Consider the following 21,761-nt stretch of genomic DNA (forward strand, 5'->3'; position numbering starts at 1 on the left):
CTGTTCCAGACCGCTCAGGACCTCACACTGGGGCGAAGGTTCAACTTCCAACAGGATAGAAACCCTAAGCACACAGCCAAGACAACACAGGAGTGGCTTCGGGACAAGTCTCTGAATGTCCTTGAGTGGCCTAGCCAGAGCCCGGACTTGAACCTGATCAAAATTCTCTGGAGAGACCTGAAAATGGCTGTGCAGCAAGGCTCACCATCCACCCTGACAGAGCTTGAGAGGATCTGCAGAGAAGAATGTGAGAAACTCCCCGAATACAGGTGTGCCAAGCTTGTAACTCCATACCCAAGAAGAATCGAGTCTGTATCGCTGCCAAAGGTGCTTCAACAAAGTATTGAGCAAATTAACTGAATACTTATGTAAATGTGATATATTCATTTTTAGGTTTAATAAATTAGCAAACATTTATAAAATCCTGGTTTTACTTTGTCATTATGGGGTATTGTGGGTATTGTGGGAAAAATACAATTTAATCAATTTTACAATAAGGTTGTAATGTAACAAAATATAGAAAAGGTCAAGGGGTGTGAATACTTTCCGAAGGCACTGTATGACAGAGGCACTGTACAATAAGTGGCTTTGTCTACCTCTGCTGGATTCTTGTGTTTACTGTGGTTCTAATGTTGAGGTTATGGCTTTTTACACCACCAAGTAACCAGTGTTGGGGAGTAGTGAACTACATGTAGTTCAACTAGTAATTTAACTACATTTTGCAGTAGTTTGGTGGTAGTTTAACTGAATTAAAATATTGGTAGTGGTTTCAGTAGTTAATTACTTATTTTGCAGTGTATCCAACTACTGGAACTACACATTTTCTTTTGCAAAAAATAAAATAAAGATGGGTTAAGTAGACAAGAATTTCCCTTAACTCTCAGCAGCAGACCTGCTGCTCATAGTTTCAGCAGCAGACCTGCTGCTCATAGTTTCAGCAGCAGACCTGCTGCTCATAGTTTCAGCAGCAGACCTGGTGCTCATAGTTTCAGCAGCAGACCTGCTGCTCATAGTTTCAGCAGCAGACCTGCTGCTCATAGTTTCAGCAGCAGACCTGCTGCTCATAGTTTCAGCAGCAGACCTGCTGCTCATAGTTTCAGCAGCAGACCTGGTGCTCATAGTTTCAGCAGCAGACCTGCTGCTCATAGTTTTAGCAGCAGACCCGCTGAATCATAGTTTCAGCAGCAGACCTGCTGAATCATAGTTTTAGCAGCAGACCCGCTGAATCATAGTTTTAGCAGCAGACCCGCTGAATCATAGTTTCAGCAGCAGACCTGCTGAATCATAGTTTTAGCAGCAGACCTGCTGCTCATAGTTTTAGCAGCAGACCTGCTGCTCATAGTTTCAGCAGCAGACCCGCTGAATCATAGTTTTAGCAGCAGACCTGCTGCTCATAGTTTTAGCAGCAGACCTGCTGCTCATAGTTTCAGCAGCAGACCAGCTGCTCATAGTTTCAGCAGCAGACCCGCTGAATCATAGTTTCAGCAGCAGACCTGCTGCTCATAGTTTCAGCAGCAGACCTGCTGAATCATAGTTTTAGCAGCAGACCTGCTGAATCATAGTTTTAGCAGCAGACCCGCTGAATCATAGTTTCAGCAGCAGACCTGCTGAATCATAGTTTTAGCAGCAGACCTGCTGAATCATAGTTTTAGCAGCAGACCCGCTGAATCATAGTTTTAGCAGCAGACCTGCTGCTCATAGTTTTAGCAGCAGACCTGCTGCTCATAGTTTCAGCAGCAGACCAGCTGCTCATAGTTTCAGCAGCAGACCAGCTGCTCATAGTTTCAGCAGCAGACCCGCTGAATCATAGTTTCAGCAGCAGACCTGCTGCTCATAGTTTCAGCAGCAGACCTGCTGCTCATAGTTTCAGCAGCAGACCCGCTGAATCATAGTTTCAGCAGCAGACCTGCTGCTCATAGTTTCAGCAGCAGACCTGCTGCTCATAGTTTCAGCAGCAGACCTGCTGCTCATAGTTTCAGCAGCAGACCCGCTGAATCATAGTTTCAGCAGCAGACCTGCTGAATCATAGTTTTAGCAGCAGACCTGCTGAATCATAGTTTTAGCAGCAGACCCGCTGAATCATAGTTTCAGCAGCAGACCTGCTGAATCATAGTTTTAGCAGCAGACCTGCTGAATCATAGTTTTAGCAGCAGACCCGCTGAATCATAGTTTTAGCAGCAGACCTGCTGCTCATAGTTTTAGCAGCAGACCTGCTGCTCATAGTTTTAGCAGCAGACCTGCTGCTCATAGTTTCAGCAGCAGACCTGCTGCTCATAGTTTCAGCAGCAGACCTGCTGCTCATAGTTTCAGCAGCAGACCTGCCGAATTCTTACTTGAATCATAGTTTTGGTATTTAATAGGTTGAATAGGCAAAGAATTTGATTTGCTGCACTGAAAGTAAAGGGGCTGAATAATCTTGCACGCCCAATTTTTCAGTTTTTGATTTGTTAAAAAAGTTTGAAATATCCAATAAATGTTGTTCCACTTCATGATTGTGTCCCACTTGTTGTTGATTCTTCACAAAAAAATACAGTTTTATATCTTTATGTTTCGAAGCCTGAAATGTGGCAAAAGGTCGCAAAGTTCAAGGGGGCCGAATACTTTCGCAAGGCACTGTATGTAATAATATTGTATGTTATGTACTGTATCTGAAAAATGAGCTGGGTTTGACATTAACCCATTATTACTGTAACAATATTACAATCCTATAATAAAAACATGTAATAATATCACAATAACATTACATGAATATAACTACATTCTGGTTCTGTAATTTGTACTCATATGAAGACTACATGAGCGTTTGGAACACAGATATTTTAATACCACTGAAACGACATCACTAAACACATTTTCACAGCTCATGCAATATACAGAATCTACAATCAAATATGTTTACAACTATGTCATTAACAATAATACAAACAGCATCAGAACATCAAAAACAACAAATGATATATAAAAACATTTAAATTAGTACCTAGTGGGAAAAAGTGTTCCATCTCCGGAATGGTATTTTGAAAAGTAACCAAAACAAACTGTACACATCAGCTTATACCTCATTTATAGAAAACTGCATTTGGTATATAGTTGAATTTTGTAAAAACAAAACATAAACAAAGAAGTAAAATGTACTGAAAGAAAGTCACTAACGCTGAAGCTCGGTGTCCAAGGTTTGTGTGCCTAAAGCTACCACCACCACCACCACCACCACCTTGCAAACAATGGATGATCAGATAAAAATAGCTGTCCTTTTTCTGCCCGTTGAAAAAAATTATAATGCAGCAGTCTGACAAAAAAAGCAGCAAGAGCTGCAAATGTCCACAGGGGAGAGAAAAATAAGGCCCCATTATAAAAAAAATAATAATAAATGTCCATTCAAAATAAAGAAGGCACAAAACAACAGATATCAAAATGCGATTCATGTGGTGCAATCCAAAATGCATTCAAAAAACAAACAGCTACATCATCCTGGATGAAGTCCCAGAGGGAAAATGTCCAGGGTGTTGCGTTTATCTTCGTCCCCTTTGGTTTTTGGGACACCTCCTATTTAAAAAATAAAAAATGAATAACAACAAACTCTACATTTTGACTGCCCCTCAAAGTACAGCGTTCTGAACTGTAGAACTTAAAGAAATATGGAATGAATTACAAAATTAGCATAGTATGTATGCATACACCTTTTTCAAATGACACACATTTGCCATAGCACCTTCCATAAGACTTGCAAATTCATGCCACTGTATGTTGTTTACAAAAATGACATAAGCAGATGACATGTTTCTGTCTTTTATAAGCCTACCATAAATGTGCTAATAAGATCACATAGGTCACTTTGGAGAACACACCCACCTTGTGAAACACATGACAACGGCGACGATGATGGCGATCTGTACGGCTCCGATGATGGCCGCTATGAGAACATAGTGGAGTTTCTGTCCACTGGGAACCACGTACAGGATGTTGAAGTCTTGGATCTCCTCACACTGCTGGCCAGTGTAGCCTGAATCACACCTGAGAAGTCAACCAACCAGGTAGCACTTAATTTCATGATACAGAAATGACCAGGTGTTCACTGAGAAATGACACACACACAGTAATTACCTATGAATTAAGAAAAAAAGGCACACAGAGCACATCGCTGCTGTCAGAAGAAAACATCCTCTTCAAAACAGAAAAAAACGTCATATTTTCCCATTAACAAACATACAATTATGAAACATTAGACACTATTTTGAATAAATATTTAAATTTGTAAAAATGTAGTTACAAGGTTTTCATTCGACAGCGACGATATGCAGGTAAGTAAAAAATTGTTTTTAAAAAGGACACCACATTATCTTACCGGCATGTGGGGATGCTATACTTGATTTCACATTGGCCGTGTTCACAGAAGTTGGCGTAGTCCTCTGTGCAGGGGGTGAGGATCTCTCCATAAGCTCTATCCTCCCCTATGTCTGCCGTGTCTTTAGAGGTATGAATAAAACCGCGGTCATTGATATTGTTTATATACATTTTAATGAGTGAGCTAGGCCTTGTCATCATTTACAAATCAAATATAACTGAAATGTATCGTCGAACAGAAATATTATTTGCAGTGATGTAACAGCATATTCCCATATAGACAACATGAACCATGGTCTGAGAGATAAATCAACTACCATAACAACATCATAACAGAGTGTGGGAAATGGGAGGAACCTTACCAAAAAGATCAGTCTTGCTTTTGCTACCATCGTCTTTTTCTTTTTTCTGCCCTTTTTCTGAAAACAAGACACATATTTGTGAGTGCAACACAGACATTTCCCAGTATTGCTACAAGGCCCTTTATCTACTTCCCCTTTAAGGGATAGCAGCAATTGAAATGTGAAATAATTCATTAGGCTACCTTAAAAATAGTTTTTCTACTGTAAGAAGTAAAGAGAAATTGAATTGAAGTGACTCGGGGAATCAGTGTTCCAGCTCTCTGTTCTAGGAGTTGGAGAACTGTAATCACAAGGATTATACAACTGATCATAAGAGGCCTGAAAACTGCTCCCACGTTATTTGTATGCCTGGAACAAGCGGTAACTCGGTCACATTATGGTCTCATCCCATTACTTAGTGCTGGCTTGATAGAGATAGGAATGTACATACATTTCAGCTCCACCTCAAGAATAGAATAAAAATACTATTTTGACTCTAATATAGTACATGTCCAACATTTGCAATTGCAGTAAACTAGCATCATCATAAAAATACATTTGGTTGATCAACAAACCAGTTATATGATGTGGATTTTGTACAAGTAAGACTCCTACCATTTCTATAACAAACGAATAACCTACAGTACTGTTTAGGATGCTCATTGACAATAAGGCCACCGTAGACACAATGTGAGGGGTATGGCGGGTTTCTATGTTGACCAGTCATCGTACGAGGCTGCTGGTAACTCTGACAGACAGTTATTGTAATGTATGCAATCATTTGCAATGCTCATTTGCATTACCAAATTAAACAAATGACAGATAAGTGGTGAGTGGCTGGGTTTAACTTGAGGGGAATTTGGCCTGTTGAGATGTAGGGTGACACAGGCATGCTTCAGCTTCCCTGCATTTAATGGCCCTCCTGCAACATTTGGCCAACTGCACCGTCATTATAAATGCCTCGCAACTGATTTAAGAAGAGATAGACACGTATTGTGCATAGGGGTCACATGACAAATGTTGTTAAAACACATATCAGGCTGTGCACAACAATTACTATCTGGGAATAAATGCAATAACACCATGGTTGCCAATAATATCACTGTGGTTGCCAATGATATCACCGTGGTTACCAATAATATCACCATGGTTGCCAATAATATCATCATGGTTGCCAATAATATCATTATGGTTGTATACAATGTGAAATTCCATTATAGGAATACTATAGGAATATTGGAACATCCATAATTAGTTATTAGGTTTCCACGGTGGGATGCATTCGATTCAAGTTTAGATTAATGTGATATGTGGGACAAAACAGTTCATTATTTGTGTAAATTGATCTTTTAGATCTAGATTTTGGGACATATTTCAAATAGGCCCATTTTTTGTGTGGTATGGCATCGCACTCAGATAAAGAACTACATTGGAAAAATGGCTTTAAACTGATTTTCTAATAAGAATGGAGAAACATTTTTGTAGTTCTCTGACCAGCTGGTTGCCCAATGTCCCTGGGTCATAATAATGTGCCCCAAATCCCAACTGTGTGAGATTGGGGTCATGTTCGCATTGTAACATTAGTGTACAGAAGAAAGAACAATCTCAGGTTTTTTATTTGAATCTCAAGCATTGTATAACGCTGTTGTAAGTAGGGGTGAACCTAATAGACTTAGCTATCACCATGTATAACGCTGTTATAAGTAGGGATGAACCTAATAGACTTAGCTATCACCATGTATAACGCTGTTATAAGTAGGGATGAACCTAATAGACTTAGCTATCACCATGTATAACGCTGTTATAAGTATGGGGTGAACCTAATAGACTTAGCTATCACCATGTATAACGCTGTTATAAGTAGGGATGAACCTAATAGACTTAGCTATCACCATGTATAACGCTGTTATAAGTAGGGGTGAACCTAATAGACTTAGCTATCACCATGTATAACGCTGTTATAAGTAGGGATGAACCTAATAGACTTAGCTATCACCATGTATAACGCTGTTATAAGTAGGGGTGAACCTAATAGACTTAGCTATCACCATGTATAACGCTGTTATAAGTAGGGATGAACCTAATAGACTTAGCTATCACCATGTATAACGCTGTTATAAGTAGGGGTGAACCTAATAGACTTAGCTATCACCATGTATAACGCTGTTATAAGTAGGGATGAACCTAATAGACTTAGCTATCACCATGTATAACGCTGTTATAAGTAGGGGTGAACCTAATAGACTTAGCTATCACCATGTATAACGCTGTTATAAGTAGGGATGAACCTAATAGACTTAGCTATCACCATGTATAACGCTGTTATAAGTAGGGATGAACCTAATAGACTTAGCCATCACCGTATACTGTAGCATAGCATAGTGCACGGTCATAGTGAGAATCGATCAACCAATTGGAGTGGGGATCATATTTGAATTGCCCTTCCTGTGTTCACAACAGGCATCAGAGTTTTACATTAACTAGCCATCATACAGGTCACTGGCTGTGTAGAGTGATGCAGGGGGAGGTCATCACTTGGAAGGAGGGATGTTTATATTAACACACTACGGATCAGGAATATCAGGACTGGCAACAGAAACACAGAGGAGGATATCCAGGACATTGTACTCAACATGAAGGATTTATATCATCTACACTAAAAATCTCAGTCAAATATAAAATTGTGATTGGTTCTCTTTCCCTGAGACTGTGAAAAATAAATTAAATAAATCGAAAGCCCAATGTTTTCTTTCCCCCCCCTGACATAATCCTCTTTATAATACAATACAATATAATAATGCAGTGCAATGCAGGCTAAATGCAGTATATTGGACATGAAATGACATGTTTCCAAATGACATTTTAAGATGAAAATGTGGCATTACCTGGACATCTCCCCAGATGCTTCACGTCAATCTTCACCTGCTTCAAGCACGATGCCTCTCTTACGTGACAGGGGGCACTGTAGGAGTTTCCGTCTGTTCCACACACCGGGTTGTCATTATGGCCACTGCAGTCAATGTTGCACATACACCTGGGTGTCGAAGAAAACATTTATATAAACATCTGTTTAATGATCACTGTATGAACACTGCATTAACACTGCATTAACACTGTATGAACACTGTATGAACACTGTATGAACACTGCATTAACACTGCATTAACACTGCATTAACACGGTATTAACACTGTATTAACACTGCAACATTAAAAGCTCTAAACATACACCATCAATCAAACGGAATCGAATGTGACAACCCAGGACCCCAGTATATGGAGAAAATAACAGAAGATTTGAAAGGAGGACTAGCGGTCGCTAAGGATTCAGATAATTGAGACACAAATAAAGAAGTCCCCCTTCCAGAAACTACTGGTTGCACAATAACATACCTTTAAAACCAATACGTTTTCCCACCAACTTTCTTCCACCTTTTCTTTATATCTAAACAGTTACGGCTCAGTATGAAATGTAGCCGTAATACTGAGGCGGCATTGGCGCGCACTATGCTCTGGTTGCTAGGCAGCGCCCGTTGCTACTATCCTCCTGGCAGTTGTAAACTTTGCGAGGCATGTCACCACACACACTGTTTTCTTAACCACAACTGGATGAATCCATAAATAATTACTGTGGGAATAAGTATTACTGAATGACGAAAATACTGTAATAAATTAGGCTAATGCAATTGAAGGCATCAAATTATTGGTTATAATTAATTGTTATAATACATTTGAAGCAATAGCAACTATTTCAGCACCGTTTTGTGTTGCTTTGAGACAAGTCTGGGGATCAATCAATGTCATAATATTCTCTGTTTGGATATTAGTTAGGCAACAATAAGGCTGTGGAAATGTTAGCTAAGTTGAGGTGAGTGCTGCTCATGATCACCTTGTCTAGTTGGTTCATTCATTAGTCCTGGTCAGAACATTTTGCCAGCATGTTATGTAACTTAACAAGTGGATAATTTTTCTCTTCACTCACAGTCGCTTATGTCATGTTTTGTCATTTATTATCTTGTCTTGTCCCTGTGCTTCCCATTCTATTCGTTTCCCTCTGCTGGTCTTATTAGGTTCTTTCCCTCTTTCTATCCCTCTCTCTTCCCCTCCCTCTCTCACTCTCTCGCTCTCTCTTCTCTCTATCGTTCCGTTCCTGCTCCCAGCTGTTCCTATTCCCCTAATCAATCATTTAGTCTTCCCACACCTGTTCCCGATCCTTTCCCCTGATTAGAGTCCCTATTTCTTCCTTTGTGTTCCGTTCCTGTCCTGTCGGTTCCTTGTCTAGAATTCACCGTGCTGTGTTTGTGTATCGCCCTGTCGTGTCGTGTTTTCCTCAGATGCTGCGTGGTGAGCAGGTGTCTGAGTCTGTCTGGTTCAAGTGCCTTCCCGAGGCAACCTGCTGTTCACCTGCTGTTCAAGATCGAGTCTCCAGTTTGTCCTCGTCATTTCGAGTGAAAGTTGTGTTTTTTGTTTGTATTTACTTTACTGGATTAAAGACTCTGTTTTCGCCAAGTCGCTTTTGGGTCCTCTTTCACCTGCATGACAGAAGGAACCGACCAAGGAATGGACCCAGCGACTTCAGACGCTCGTTACACTGCCGTCGAGATCCAAGGAGCCATGCTCGGCAGACACGAGCAGGAATTGTCTGCTGCTCGCCATGCCGTGGAGAACCTGGCCGCTCAGGTTTCCGACCTCTCTGGACAGTTCCAGAGTCTACGTCTCGTGCCACCTGTTACTTCCTGGCCTGCCGAGCCTCCAGAACCTAGGGTTAATAACCCACCTTGCTACTCCGGGCAGCCCACTGAGTGCCGCTCCTTTCTCACGCAGTGTGAGATTGTGTTCTCTCTCCAACCCAACACATACTCTAGAGAGAGAGCTCGGGTTGCTTACGTCATTTCACTCCTTACTGGCCGGGCTCGAGAATGGGGCACAGCTATCTGGGAGGCAAGGGCTGATTGCTCTAACAGGTTCCAGAACTTTAAAGAGGAGATGATTCGGGTTTTTGACCGTTCAGTTTTTGGTAGGGAGGCTTCTAGGGCCCTGGCTTCCTTATGCCAAGGTGAACGGTCCATAACGGATTATTCTATTGAGTTTCGCACTCTTGCTGCCTCTAGTGAGTGGAACGAGCCGGCGCTGCTCGCTCGTTTTCTGGAGGGACTCCACGCAGTGGTTAAGGATGAGATTCTCTCCCGGGAGGTTCCTTCAGATGTGGACTCTTTGATTGCTCTCGCCATCCGCATAGAACGACGGGTAGATCTTCGTCACCGGGCTCGTGGAAGAGAGCTCGCATCAACGGTGTTTCCCTGCTCCGCATCGCAACCATCTCCCTCCTCTGGCTCAGAGTCTGAGCCCATGCAGCTGGGAGGGATTCGCATCTCGACTAAGGAGAGGGAACGGAGGATCACCAACCGCCTGTGCCTCTATTGCGGAGTTGCTGGACATTTTGTTAATTCATGTCCAGTAAAAGCCAGAGCTCATCTGTAAGCGGAGGGCTACAGGTGAGCGCAACTACTCAAGTCTCTCCATCAAAATCCTGTACTACTTTGTCGGTCCATCTACGCTGGACCGGTTCGGGTGCTACATGTAGTGCCTTGATAGACTCTGGGGCTGAGGGTTGTTTCATGGACGAAGCATGGGTTCGGAAACATGACATTCCTTTCAGAGAGTTAGAGAAGCCTACGCCCATGTTCGCCTTAGATGGTAGTCATCTTCCCAGTATCAGATTTGAGACACTACCTTTAACCCTCACAGTATCTGGTAACCACAGTGAGACTATTTCTTTTTTGATTTTTCGTTCACCGTTTACACCTGTTGTTTTGGGTCATCCCTGGCTAGTATGTCATAATCCTTCTATTAATTGGTCTAGTAATTCTATCCTATCCTGGAACGTTTCTTGTCATGTGAAGTGTTTAATGTCTGCCATCCCTCCCGTTTCTTCTGTCCCTACTTCTCAGGAGGAACCTGGCGATTTGACAGGAGTGCCGGAGGAATATCATGATCTGCGCACGGTCTTCAGTCGGTCCCGAGCCAACTCCCTTCCTCCTCACCGGTCGTATGATTGTAGTATTGATCTCCTTCCGGGGACCACTCCTCCTCGGGGTAGACTATACTCTCTGTCGGCTCCCGAACGTAAGGCTCTCGAGGATTATTTGTCTGTGTCTCTTGACGCCGGTACCATAGTGCCTTCTTCCTCTCCGGCCGGGGCGGGGTTCTTTTTGTTAAGAAGAAGGACGGTACTCTGCGCCCCTGCGTGGATTATCGAGGGCTGAATGACATAACGGTTAAGAATCGTTATCCGCTTCCCCTTATGTCATCAGCCTTCGAGATTCTGCAGGGAGCCAGGTGCTTTACTAAGTTGGACCTTCGTAACGCTTACCATCTCGTGCGCATCAGAGAGGGGGACGAGTGGAAAACGGCGTTTAACACTCCGTTAGGGCATTTTGAGTACCGGGTTCTGCCGTTTGGTCTCGCCAATGCGCCAGCTGTTTTTCAGGCATTAGTTAATGATGTTCTGAGAGACATGCTGAACATCTTTGTTTTTGTCTATCTTGACGATATCCTGATTTTTTCTCCGTCACTCGAGATTCATGTTCAGCACGTTCGACGTGTTCTACAGCGCCTTTTAGAGAATTGTCTCTATGTAAAGTCTGAGAAGTGCTCTTTTCATGTCTCCTCCGTTACTTTTCTCGGTTCCGTTATTTCCGCTGAAGGCATTCAGATGGATTCCGCTAAGGTCCAAGCTGTCAGTGATTGGCCCGTTCCAAGGTCACGTGTCGAGTTGCAGCGCTTTTTAGGTTTCGCTAATTTCTATCGGCGTTTCATTCGTAATTTCGGTCAAGTTGCTGCCCCTCTCACAGCTCTTACTTCTGTCAAGACGTGTTTTAAGTGGTCCGGTTCCGCCCAGGGAGCTTTTGATCTTCTAAAAGAACGTTTTACGTCCGCTCCTATCCTCGTTACTCCTGACGTCACTAGACAATTCATTGTCGAGGTTGACGCTTCAGAGGTAGGCGTGGGAGCCATTCTATCCCAGCGCTTCCAGTCTGACGATAAGGTTCATCCTTGCGCTTATTTTTCTCATCGCCTGTCGCCATCTGAGCGCAACTATGATGTGGGTAACCGTGAACTGCTCGCCATCCGCTTAGCCCTAGGCGAATGGCGACAGTGGTTGGAGGGGGACCGTTCCTTTTGTCGTTTGGACAGACCATAAGAACCTTGAGTACATCCGTTCTGCCAAACGACTTAATGCCCGTCAAGCTCGTTGGGCGTTGTTTTTCGCTCGTTTCGAGTTTGTGATTTCTTACCGTCCGGGTAGCAAGAACACCAAGCCTGATGCCTTATCCCGTCTGTTTAGTTCTTCTGTGGCTTCTACTGATCCCGAGGGGATTCTTCCTTATGGGCGTGTTGTCGGGTTAACAGTCTGGGGAATTGAAAGACAGGTTAAGCAAGCACTCACGCACACTGCGTCGCCGCGCGCTTGTCCTAGTAACCTCCTTTTCGTTCCTGTTTCCACTCGTCTGGCTGTTCTTCAGTGGGCTCACTCTGCCAAGTTAGCTGGTCATCCCGGTGTTCGAGGCACTCTTGCGTCTATTCGCCAGCGCTTTTGGTGGCCGACTCAGGAGCGTGACACGCGCCGTTTCGTGGCTGCTTGTTCGGACTGCGCGCAGACTAAGTCGGGTAACTCTCCTCCTGCCGGTCGTCTCAGACCGCTCCCCATTCCTTCTCGACCATGGTCTCACATCGCCCTAGACTTCATTACCGGTCTGCCTTTGTCTGCGGGGAAGACTGTGATTCTTACGGTTGTCGATAGGTTCTCTAAGGCGGCACATTTCATTCCCCTCGCTAAACTTCCTTCCGCTAAGGAGACGGCACAAATCATTATCGAGAATGTATTCAGAATTCATGGCCTCCCGTTAGACGCCGTTTCAGACAGAGGCCCGCAATTCACGTCACAGTTTTGGAGGGAGTTCTGTCGTTTGATTGGTGCGTCCGTCAGTCTCTCTTCCGGGTTTCATCCCCAGTCTAACGGTCAAGCAGAGAGGGCCAATCAGACGATTGGTCGCATACTACGCAGCCTTTCTTTCAGAAACCCTGCGTCTTGGGCAGAACAGCTCCCTGGGCAGAATACGCTCACAATTCGCTTCCTTCGTCTGCTACCGGGTTATCTCCGTTTCAGAGTAGTCTGGGTTACCAGCCTCCTCTGTTCTCATCCCAGCTTGCCGAGTCCAGCGTTCCCTCCGCTCAAGCGTTTGTCCAACGTTGTGAGCGCACCTGGAGGAGGGTGAGGTCTGCACTTTGCCGTTACAGGGCACAGACTGTGAGAGCCGCCAATAAACGCAGGATTAAGAGTCCAAGGTATTGTTGCGGCCAGAGAGTGTGGCTTTCCACTCGCAACCTTCCTCTTACGACAGCTTCTCGTAAGTTGACTCCGCGGTTCATTGGTCCGTTCCGTGTCTCCCAGGTCGTCAATCCTGTCGCTGTGCGACTGCTTCTTCCGCGACATCTTCGTCGCGTCCATCCTGTCTTCCATGTCTCCTGTGTCAAGCCCTTTCTTCGCACCCCCGTTCGTCTTCCCTCCCCCTCCCGTCCTTGTCGAGCGCACCTATTTACAAGGTACATAAGATCATGGACATGCGTTCTCGGGGACGGGGTCACCAATACTTAGTGGATTGGGAGGGTTACGGTCCTGAGGAGAGGAGTTGGGTTCCGTCTCGGGACGTGCTGGACCGTTCACTCATTGATGATTTCCTCCGTTGCCGCCAGGATTCCTCCTCGAGTGCGCCAGGAGGCGCTCGGTGAGTGGGGGGTACTGTCATGTTTTGTCATTTATTATCTTGTCTTGTCCCTGTGCTTCCCATTCTATTCGTTTCCCTCTGCTGGTCTTATTAGGTTCTTTCCCTCTTTCTATCCCTCTCTCTTCCCCTCCCTCTCTCACTCTCTCGCTCTCTCTTCTCTCTATCGTTCCGTTCCTGCTCCCAGCTGTTCCTATTCCCCTAATCAATCATTTAGTCTTCCCACACCTGTTCCCGATCCTTTCCCCTGATTAGAGTCCCTATTTCTTCCTTTGTGTTCCGTTCCTGTCCTGTCGGTTCCTTGTCTAGAATTCACCGTGCTGTGTTTGTGTATCGCCCTGTCGTGTCGTGTTTTCCTCAGATGCTGCGTGGTGAGCAGGTGTCTGAGTCTGTCTGGTTCAAGTGCCTTCCCGAGGCAACCTGCTGTTCACCTGCTGTTCAAGATCGAGTCTCCAGTTTGTCCTCGTCATTTCGAGTGAAAGTTGTGTTTTTTGTTTGTATTTACTTTACTGGATTAAAGACTCTGTTTTCGCCAAGTCGCTTTTGGGTCCTCTTTCACCTGCATGACAGCTTAGAGGCCTAGGCCTTCTCCTGACCAAAATCCCGTGACTTGTCGAAATCAATCAATGTGATTTTGCTTCACTGAATATCCATCTGTATATTTGGTTAATTCTCTGGCTGGGCAGATAAGTGGAGGTGGTATAGCTCATCTATCACTGGTCAGAAATATTTATCATGCTGTAATGTAGCCTAAATCAACTGTAGGTCTATCACTGGTCAGAAACATTTAGCATGCTGTAATGTAGCCTAAATCAACTGTAGGTCTATCACTGATCAGAAACATTTAGCATGCTGTAATGTAGCCTAAATCAACTGTAGGTCTATCACTGATCAGAAACATTTAGCATGCTGTAATGTAGCCTAAATCAACTGTAGGTCTATCACTGGTCAGAAACATTTAGCATCCTGTAATGTAGCCTAAATCAACTGTAGGTCTCTTATTTTGCTCGAGCAACTCCAAAAGCCTGCAGAGTTTGTGAAATATAAACACGAAATTCACATGTTGTTGAAAATATACAACAGATATACAAAACGTGGATAATAAAAGCATGGGTTCAGTTTCAAAATATAATTTTTTTAATTTATTTGACAGCAGTTCCACATGCTGCTGTGATGTAAGTTGTATGGGAAAAGTATTATTTGTATTTTATTCTGCTATATTTCATTATAGTCTTAGCCTACTGTAAAAATATATGTGTGTTTACTGTGATCAGGGTAAGTCTTGTCTGTTTAATGAACTAAATAACTATTGATTTCCTGTGCATGGATACAGCCATGTATCCCATAGGATGCACAGACCAGTAACATCATTCAACTCAAAATATGCCATTCTAATCTTATAAAAATACATTTTATTAGTCGTATAATGTTTCTTAGGACCTGCCTAAAACATAATGGATTTCTTTGAGTTGGTGTATAATTAATGGATTTATTCAAATCCACCACATCAGCCCATGTCGAGTCACACTCCTAAACGTGCCGGCATGTGCACGGGAGATATAAAAAGCTTTTCCTGGAAAGGATGAGGCAAAAATGGGCCTGTATGAATTGGGTTCTAAAAAACATTGCCTGATTGATTTTATAGGCAACATACAGTGAAGTCTTTCTGTTAAGATTATATAATTCCAGAAGAATGTACTCACAAGATATCCTCAGAGTCCACATCGCATTCTGCTCCAAACTTGCAGGTGCCACATTTTGTGGGCTTTTTCCCTCTGCCTGTGCCTGATCCTTCATCATCTGTAGGAAAGGAGTAAAACAAACATGTGCTGTTAGCTGTCAACAAAGTTAATATCGTTCCATTAGTGTTTGAATTTGCAAAGCTTTTCTTTTAGCAAGCTCTTTCTGTAACATTGTAACATGGGTTGGCAAATCCAACTTATTAAAGTGAAGCAGGAACAAGTTACAGCACAATACCTCCGTCGCCTGATCCGGAACTGCCATCTGTGAGTTAGAGCATAGAAAATGAGTTAGTTTCAGCTTCATCTAAATGAGTAATAACGTGATCAGTCTGCTGCATCCTGACACTCACCGGTAGAGCAGGCCCCTTCAGAGACCTGTGATATGGACTTCTGCTGCTTGCACGCTGCTCTCCTCATGAAGCACTCGTTCTGGAAGGTGTCTCCGTTGGACCCACAAACAGAGATGTACTTCTTAGAGCACTGGAACACAACGGGTAATGGTAGGGTGTTAGAGTCACTGAACCATCATAGCCTAGACCTAACCATTTCTGAGGACAGAAACCTGAAAGCGCACATAACATTTTAAATGCCCATAGACTTCAGAAATAATCTATAAGCAAACGCCATGCTAACGGATGGCAAAGGGTTGTGCCACATTTGGATAAGCCATTCCTGCTTGCTTTCTTACTCATGGTGATGGCAGTCTTATTTCACAACAGAGAACATGATAGCATCTTTCCCACTGTGTTACTTACATGGAACTGGCAGACACATTTCAGGTCAGACCCGTTCTCTCGACAGCTTCCCCCATAACGACATGTTACAGCATCACACACTCTCAGGTCACTCTTCTTCTCAGGCGCATCTGTAAAAAATAAAGGTGTTCTGATCAGCAAGGCAGTAAAATACCATTATTTTACAAAGAAATAAAGTAGAGATATATTTTCCAGTTTACAATAAAACCATCTAAATATTTTTGACAAGGTATCTAGTGTAGTTATTATTATTATTATTATTATTATTATTAGTCTACTAGTATCCATGTGATATAGCTTTTCTATCTTTGAGAATAACATATGAATAATTGAGCCTAAACTATTTTTTTAGTGAGAGTACATGGAATAGTGTGAAACCCTGTATAGCTATGCTCGTATAATTCATGTTCCAAAACAAACCCTCAACTTCCCACTCACATTTGTACACAAACACAGTATTTTCCCTCATTTGTATCTTACCTTAAATACAGTTAGCCTGGATTCCAAATCAATATGCTTTGTTTCACCATGAAACTGAGTAAATCAGTTAGGATTCCAGGCTAAAAATCCAGTATGAACCAAAGTTAATTAACTCCTGGCAACTCAAGAGTTCACAGACACTCCTTCCAGTAATGACTTTCATCACTTGTATGTGCTCCAAAGCCAATAACAAGCTTCCCCTTTAGCCAGAAATATACTTGAACATATCTCATACTGGACAGTATTTGTCAGAGGAAGAAGCCAAAATCAATGCCACTAAAAGAGCGAAGATGCGGGTCGTTAGCAGCACGTAGCCACCGGACTGCTTTACCACAACACATCAATAGTAGTAATCTCATCACTTCGTCAATGGGTCTACTAATGAGAGATCGGGTACCGAGAGAGCTTAGCTACACATCATTGAGAAAGACAGTGCTATGAGAATTGTGGTACAGTCTCTGCCCAGTATAACTGGACTGAGAAATTTAGCCACTAGTCATTCGGACCATTTGGCCCTCATTTACAAATTCCTTGGCATTACATGATCACGGGAGTCCAAAGCCAAGTACGATCAACAGGGACCTAGATAGTTGAGCAGAAAAGATTGGAGGAGAAGGCAATGTGAGAATCTTTCATCGGGAGCTGAAGCACATTATGTGTAAGAAGCATCACTGATAGGATTGATGAGGATTTCAGGTAGCCACGGTATGCTTACCAGCACAGAGCCAGGTATGCTTACCAGCACAGAGCCAGGTATGCTTACCAGCACAGAGCCAGGTATGCTTACCAGCACAGAGCCAGGTATGCTTACCAGCACAGAGCCAGGTATGCTTACCAGCACAGAGCCAGGTATGCTTACCAGCACAGAGCCAGGTATGCTCACCAGCACAGAGCCAGGTATGCTTACCAGCACAGAGCCAGGTATGCTTACCAGCACAGAGCCAGGTATGCTTACCAGCACAGAGCCAAGTATGCTTACCAGCACAAAGCCAGGTATGCTTACCAGCACAGAGCCAGGTATGCCATCACAATGTGTACAGAATGATGTGTTACGTAATCCTGATATTTAGTGAAAACAAAGCCAAGTGCTGTACAACCGGTAGGCTTTCAGTAAACTGTTTAATTCCCCCTGTTGATATGCAGTTGCAGTACATTTAGTTTTTTCCCTAGCTTTGATAACTACAGCAGGAGTGGGAAATGATTGTTGTACTAGAACTACTCTAGGTTCATGGACACCCTGAGGGGGAGTGGAAGAAAGGTAAACACAGAGTTGTAATGGAGGAGTGAGAAGGTCTTCCCAGCCTTCCAGGCAGGTTGGACAGCAGCCATTTACATCCTCCTGGGGTCAACAGCATTATCTCCTAGCCTTCCTATCAACTGGCAGGACATTGGAAAAACCCCTGGCCTGTGAGTTTTAGAGGGTGGGGGTTGGGGGGGGGTGCAGAGAGAGCGAGGAAGAGAAACATAGGAGAGAGGGAAAGAAAGAGAGAGAGAGAAAAGGAGAGGTGATGGGAATGGAAGAATCCTACTGCACTGAGGTTTGACCTGAAGTTCCCTTCTGTTCTCGTTGCCAGTCCCCATGAGAGAGAAACATTTTCAACACATATGATCTGCAATAGGAGCTTTGTGTTCTCTTATTCCCAAGAGTCTTATTCCCAAGAGTCTTATTCCCAAGAGTCTTATTCCCAAGAGTCTTATTCCCAAGACCTTCTCTGTAAGAAGAGGGTCTAAAACAAGGAAGGCAATAGTATGCTGCTATTCCAATAGCTTGAGACAGGTAAACGCGCCACAGGGTCTAATAACCCAACCTTTGAACAAATGGGAGGCAAAGTAGTTCCAGGCCAAAGATTATCATCAGCCATTCCTAACAATTAGCTCCTCCTCTCAATAGACCAGTCTGTTACTGATAGGCAGTCCTGTGTAGCTCAGTTGGTAGAGTATGTCACTTGCAACTACAGGGTTGTGGGGGACCAGTACAAAGAAAGTATGAAAATGTATGCTCTCACTACTGTAAAACGCTCTGGATAAGAGCGTCTGCTAAATTACTCAAATGTAAAAATGTTACTCAAGCAATGGTCCCAGTCTCTGTTATAAAGGCAGCTATCCCCCATCTCAGTCACCCTGTACATGAAGGATTATTGACCAAACGGCTCATTTCCTCATTAAAGTCACGCCCTGGGGGTCCTGAAGCTAGACCATTTAAATACGGGTCCTGACCTAAAACTCCTCTGTAATCAAGAAAGAGCACCACTGAATAGGATCAGAAGTCTTCAAAACACTGCAGTAGTCAAGAGAGTATTTCAAAGCATTTCTCCACACCCGCAATAACATCTGCTGCACACGTATATGTGACCAATAACATTTTATTTTATTTGAGCAGGACCAGGCCTAGAATTCAGTCAAACAGCATTGATCCTGACCAGCACTATAGAAGCATTAGTATTGTAAGTATGGTAATTATTGCTGTTTTACCAATATTTGTTCTTCAGAGACATTTTAGTCATTTAGCAGATGCTCTTATCCAGAGCGACTTACAGTAGTGAATGCATACATTTTATTTCACTGGTCCCCCTTGGGAATCAAACGGACAACCCTGCTGTTGCAAGCACCATGCTCTACCAACTGGGCTACAGCAGAGCAGCAGTGCAGGTTCATAACAACCATGCTTCCACTGAATTCACCCAATCAATGCATGCGTTGACAAATAAAATCAGTGTGTCTCAGTGGAAGTAGGGAAATGCCACAATTCACTGTATTTAAAGGGACAGTTAACTCCAAAATGTAAATTTTGTCAGATATTTTTTAGAAGTAGTCTAATGTCAGGTCAAGCTTAATCCACGTCCCACATGATCAGTTGTGTGACCTAGATCCAGCTAAATGCCTCAACCTGAAAATGATGGAAAAGATAAACACACTGAAAAAAGGCAGGAAATATGGTGCTTGTATTTTCCATTAAATTCTGAAAGGAATTTTACCCTTTATATCTGGGAGATTTATGGTTGCTAAGGTCACATCTGCTATGGGGGTTTCTGAGCCTAATCAGCACCCAATTATAGGTTGTTTTCATGAGCAGTGAAGAACAACCAGGACCACAGGGAAAAGGAATGGCTCTGTTTATTGAAGGAAGTGAATCGGGTGAGTAGAAAGTAAACAAATAGCTTAACATGAGGAAAACAACGACGATTGGTTTTTATCAGGAAAGCTACGCCGACATGCTCTTCTTTATAAATCGTATACTTTGAAATGAAAAGTAAAAACCTAGGTTACTTAATGAATACCATACATATAGGCCTCCATTAAAAACAGATGCCATGGGAACACTCAGGGCAAAATATATCCACATTGTGTTTCCATTCATCTCTAATGTCATCAAGCATAGGCCAAACCATAGGTCAAATCTGGTTCTTCTCTAGATTTATTCCTAGGCCACATTAATAAATGGAACACTAGTCACTTTAAAAATGCCACTTGTATATTGTTTACATATCTTGCATTACTCATCTCATACGTATATACTGTATTTTGTACCATCTATTGCATCTTAGCCTATGCTGCTGTCATTGTTCATCTATATATTTACATGTATATATTCTTATTCCATTACTTTACTTAGATGTGTGTGTATTAGGTATCTGTTGTGGAATTGTTAGATATTACTTGTTAGATATTGCTGCACTGTCAGAACTAAAATCACAAGCATTTCACTACACTCTCAATAACATGTGCTAACCATGTGTATATGACCAATAACATTTTATTTGATTTGGATTTGATTTAGGTTCCTGGGAGTTTTTCCTAGCCACCATGCTTCGACATCTGCATTGCTTGCTGTCTGGGGTTTTAGGCTGGGTTTCTGTATAAGCACTTTGTGACATCTGATGATGTAAAAAGGCCTTTATAAATAAATGTGATTGATTGAAAGTCACACTGAATGTTGTCTTCCATCCCGATCATCCTGATGGTGGAACCCCACCCCCCAATTTGACCAATGATGACACTGTATACAAACAAAAGTCATTACTCCTAAGCAAGAAACTGAGCACTGGCAGTTTCCATTTAATAATGAAACACAACCAAAGAGAGCAGCAAAATCCAGGGTGGGGTTCACAGATGGAAATTATTTCCCTACATGCACCTCATCAGAGGGGACAGATTGAGGCATCCTCCAAATACACATAGGCCTATCCGATCTAATTTCTCAAAAAAAACTTGCATTGATCCACAGTGATTCCGCTTATGAAGCAGGGCCACTCAGTGCCGTATTTCCGACTAATTCAGACTAAGTGAGCATGATGTTCTTTGTCTGCTGGTCAAGGATGCCCAATTTACCGAGCAGCGTTCATTCAGCAAGGAGGGATAACCTACCTCCAGGGTCCTATGTAGCAAAAACACATAAAGTGTTTGATAAACCCAAATTATTTCCCTATAAGAACTTGTTTTGTCAAAGTGAAGTGATAAAGTAAATGTGTTGATACTCACCTAGGCATCCCTTGCCTTTTCCCGAGACACATTCGCTGCTCTGAGAGTATGAAGCTTGTGCTCCAGGCAGTGTAGAGACGGCCAAAAGGCAGAGGACCAAGGAGAGAAAACGGCCTGCCGAGGGTCCGTGAGATGAGAGGGGATATCCTCTGGACATGATGCTTACAATGCTGTGTAGAATGGGCACACTGTCGTTTCCTATATTTCCTAACCTATGCTTTTTTTTAATTGCAGAAATATTTCAACGAATCCACCAAGATGTGTATGGACACCCAACGAACAAAACGCGATGTTATTTGCAGACGGTTTCACCCACGGCTAAAAAAAGGTTTCATCTCCAACGCAGAAAGGGGATTTTCTCCCAGGATAGCCATAGAAAAACACCATTATCTCGGACTTTAGCACACAAATTGCATAAACCAAATGTCGGGTTGACTCTACTGGCCGCTCGACTGACCGCGGTACAGATAGGGTGTGCGATCATGGGCTATTTTGACTGTCGCCTTTACCTTTGACGTGCTTGCCTTTCTCTATTTTATCCCAGCGGAAAATATCCCTTGTTAAAATGTCCCTCCTTCATCAACACAATCCCAGCAAAGGCGAAAATATATTGTGTTGTTGTAGCAATTTACCCAGACAATGTCCTAGTGAGGTTTTGTGTATCACCATCAACAAAGGACTTCGGTGAAGCTTGGGGATCACATGACGCGAGACCACCCCCATCATTGAAGCACGCTTTGCGATGGAGGGGCAATATAACCCCTTATAAATAAAATATGTGTGGGGAGGGGATTCCGATTGTACCCTGGAAGGACACGTTATAACGCGACAGTTA

General features: G+C 43.0%; 1 protein-coding gene across 1 annotated transcript; it reads right to left on the minus strand.

Moving 5' to 3' along the window:
* Window positions 1-2,796: 2,796 nt before the first annotated feature.
* LOC123990274 (tomoregulin-1-like) lies at window positions 2,797-21,646 on the minus strand. The gene is made up of 10 exons (XM_046290862.1): window positions 20,927-21,646; window positions 15,968-16,077; window positions 15,563-15,692; window positions 15,448-15,474; window positions 15,174-15,270; window positions 7,571-7,719; window positions 4,707-4,763; window positions 4,346-4,466; window positions 3,853-4,014; window positions 2,797-3,546 (listed from the first exon to the last, which is right to left on the minus strand). The coding sequence occupies exons 1-10, from the start codon at window positions 21,081-21,083 to the stop codon at window positions 3,513-3,515; spliced, it is 1,044 nt and encodes a 347-aa protein (XP_046146818.1). The 5' UTR covers window positions 21,084-21,646; the 3' UTR covers window positions 2,797-3,512.
* Window positions 21,647-21,761: the final 115 nt, after the last annotated feature.

This window comes from Oncorhynchus gorbuscha, linkage group LG12 (assembly GCF_021184085.1).
Source record: "Oncorhynchus gorbuscha isolate QuinsamMale2020 ecotype Even-year linkage group LG12, OgorEven_v1.0, whole genome shotgun sequence".
In the NCBI taxonomy this organism is placed as follows: Eukaryota; Metazoa; Chordata; class Actinopteri; order Salmoniformes; family Salmonidae; genus Oncorhynchus; species Oncorhynchus gorbuscha.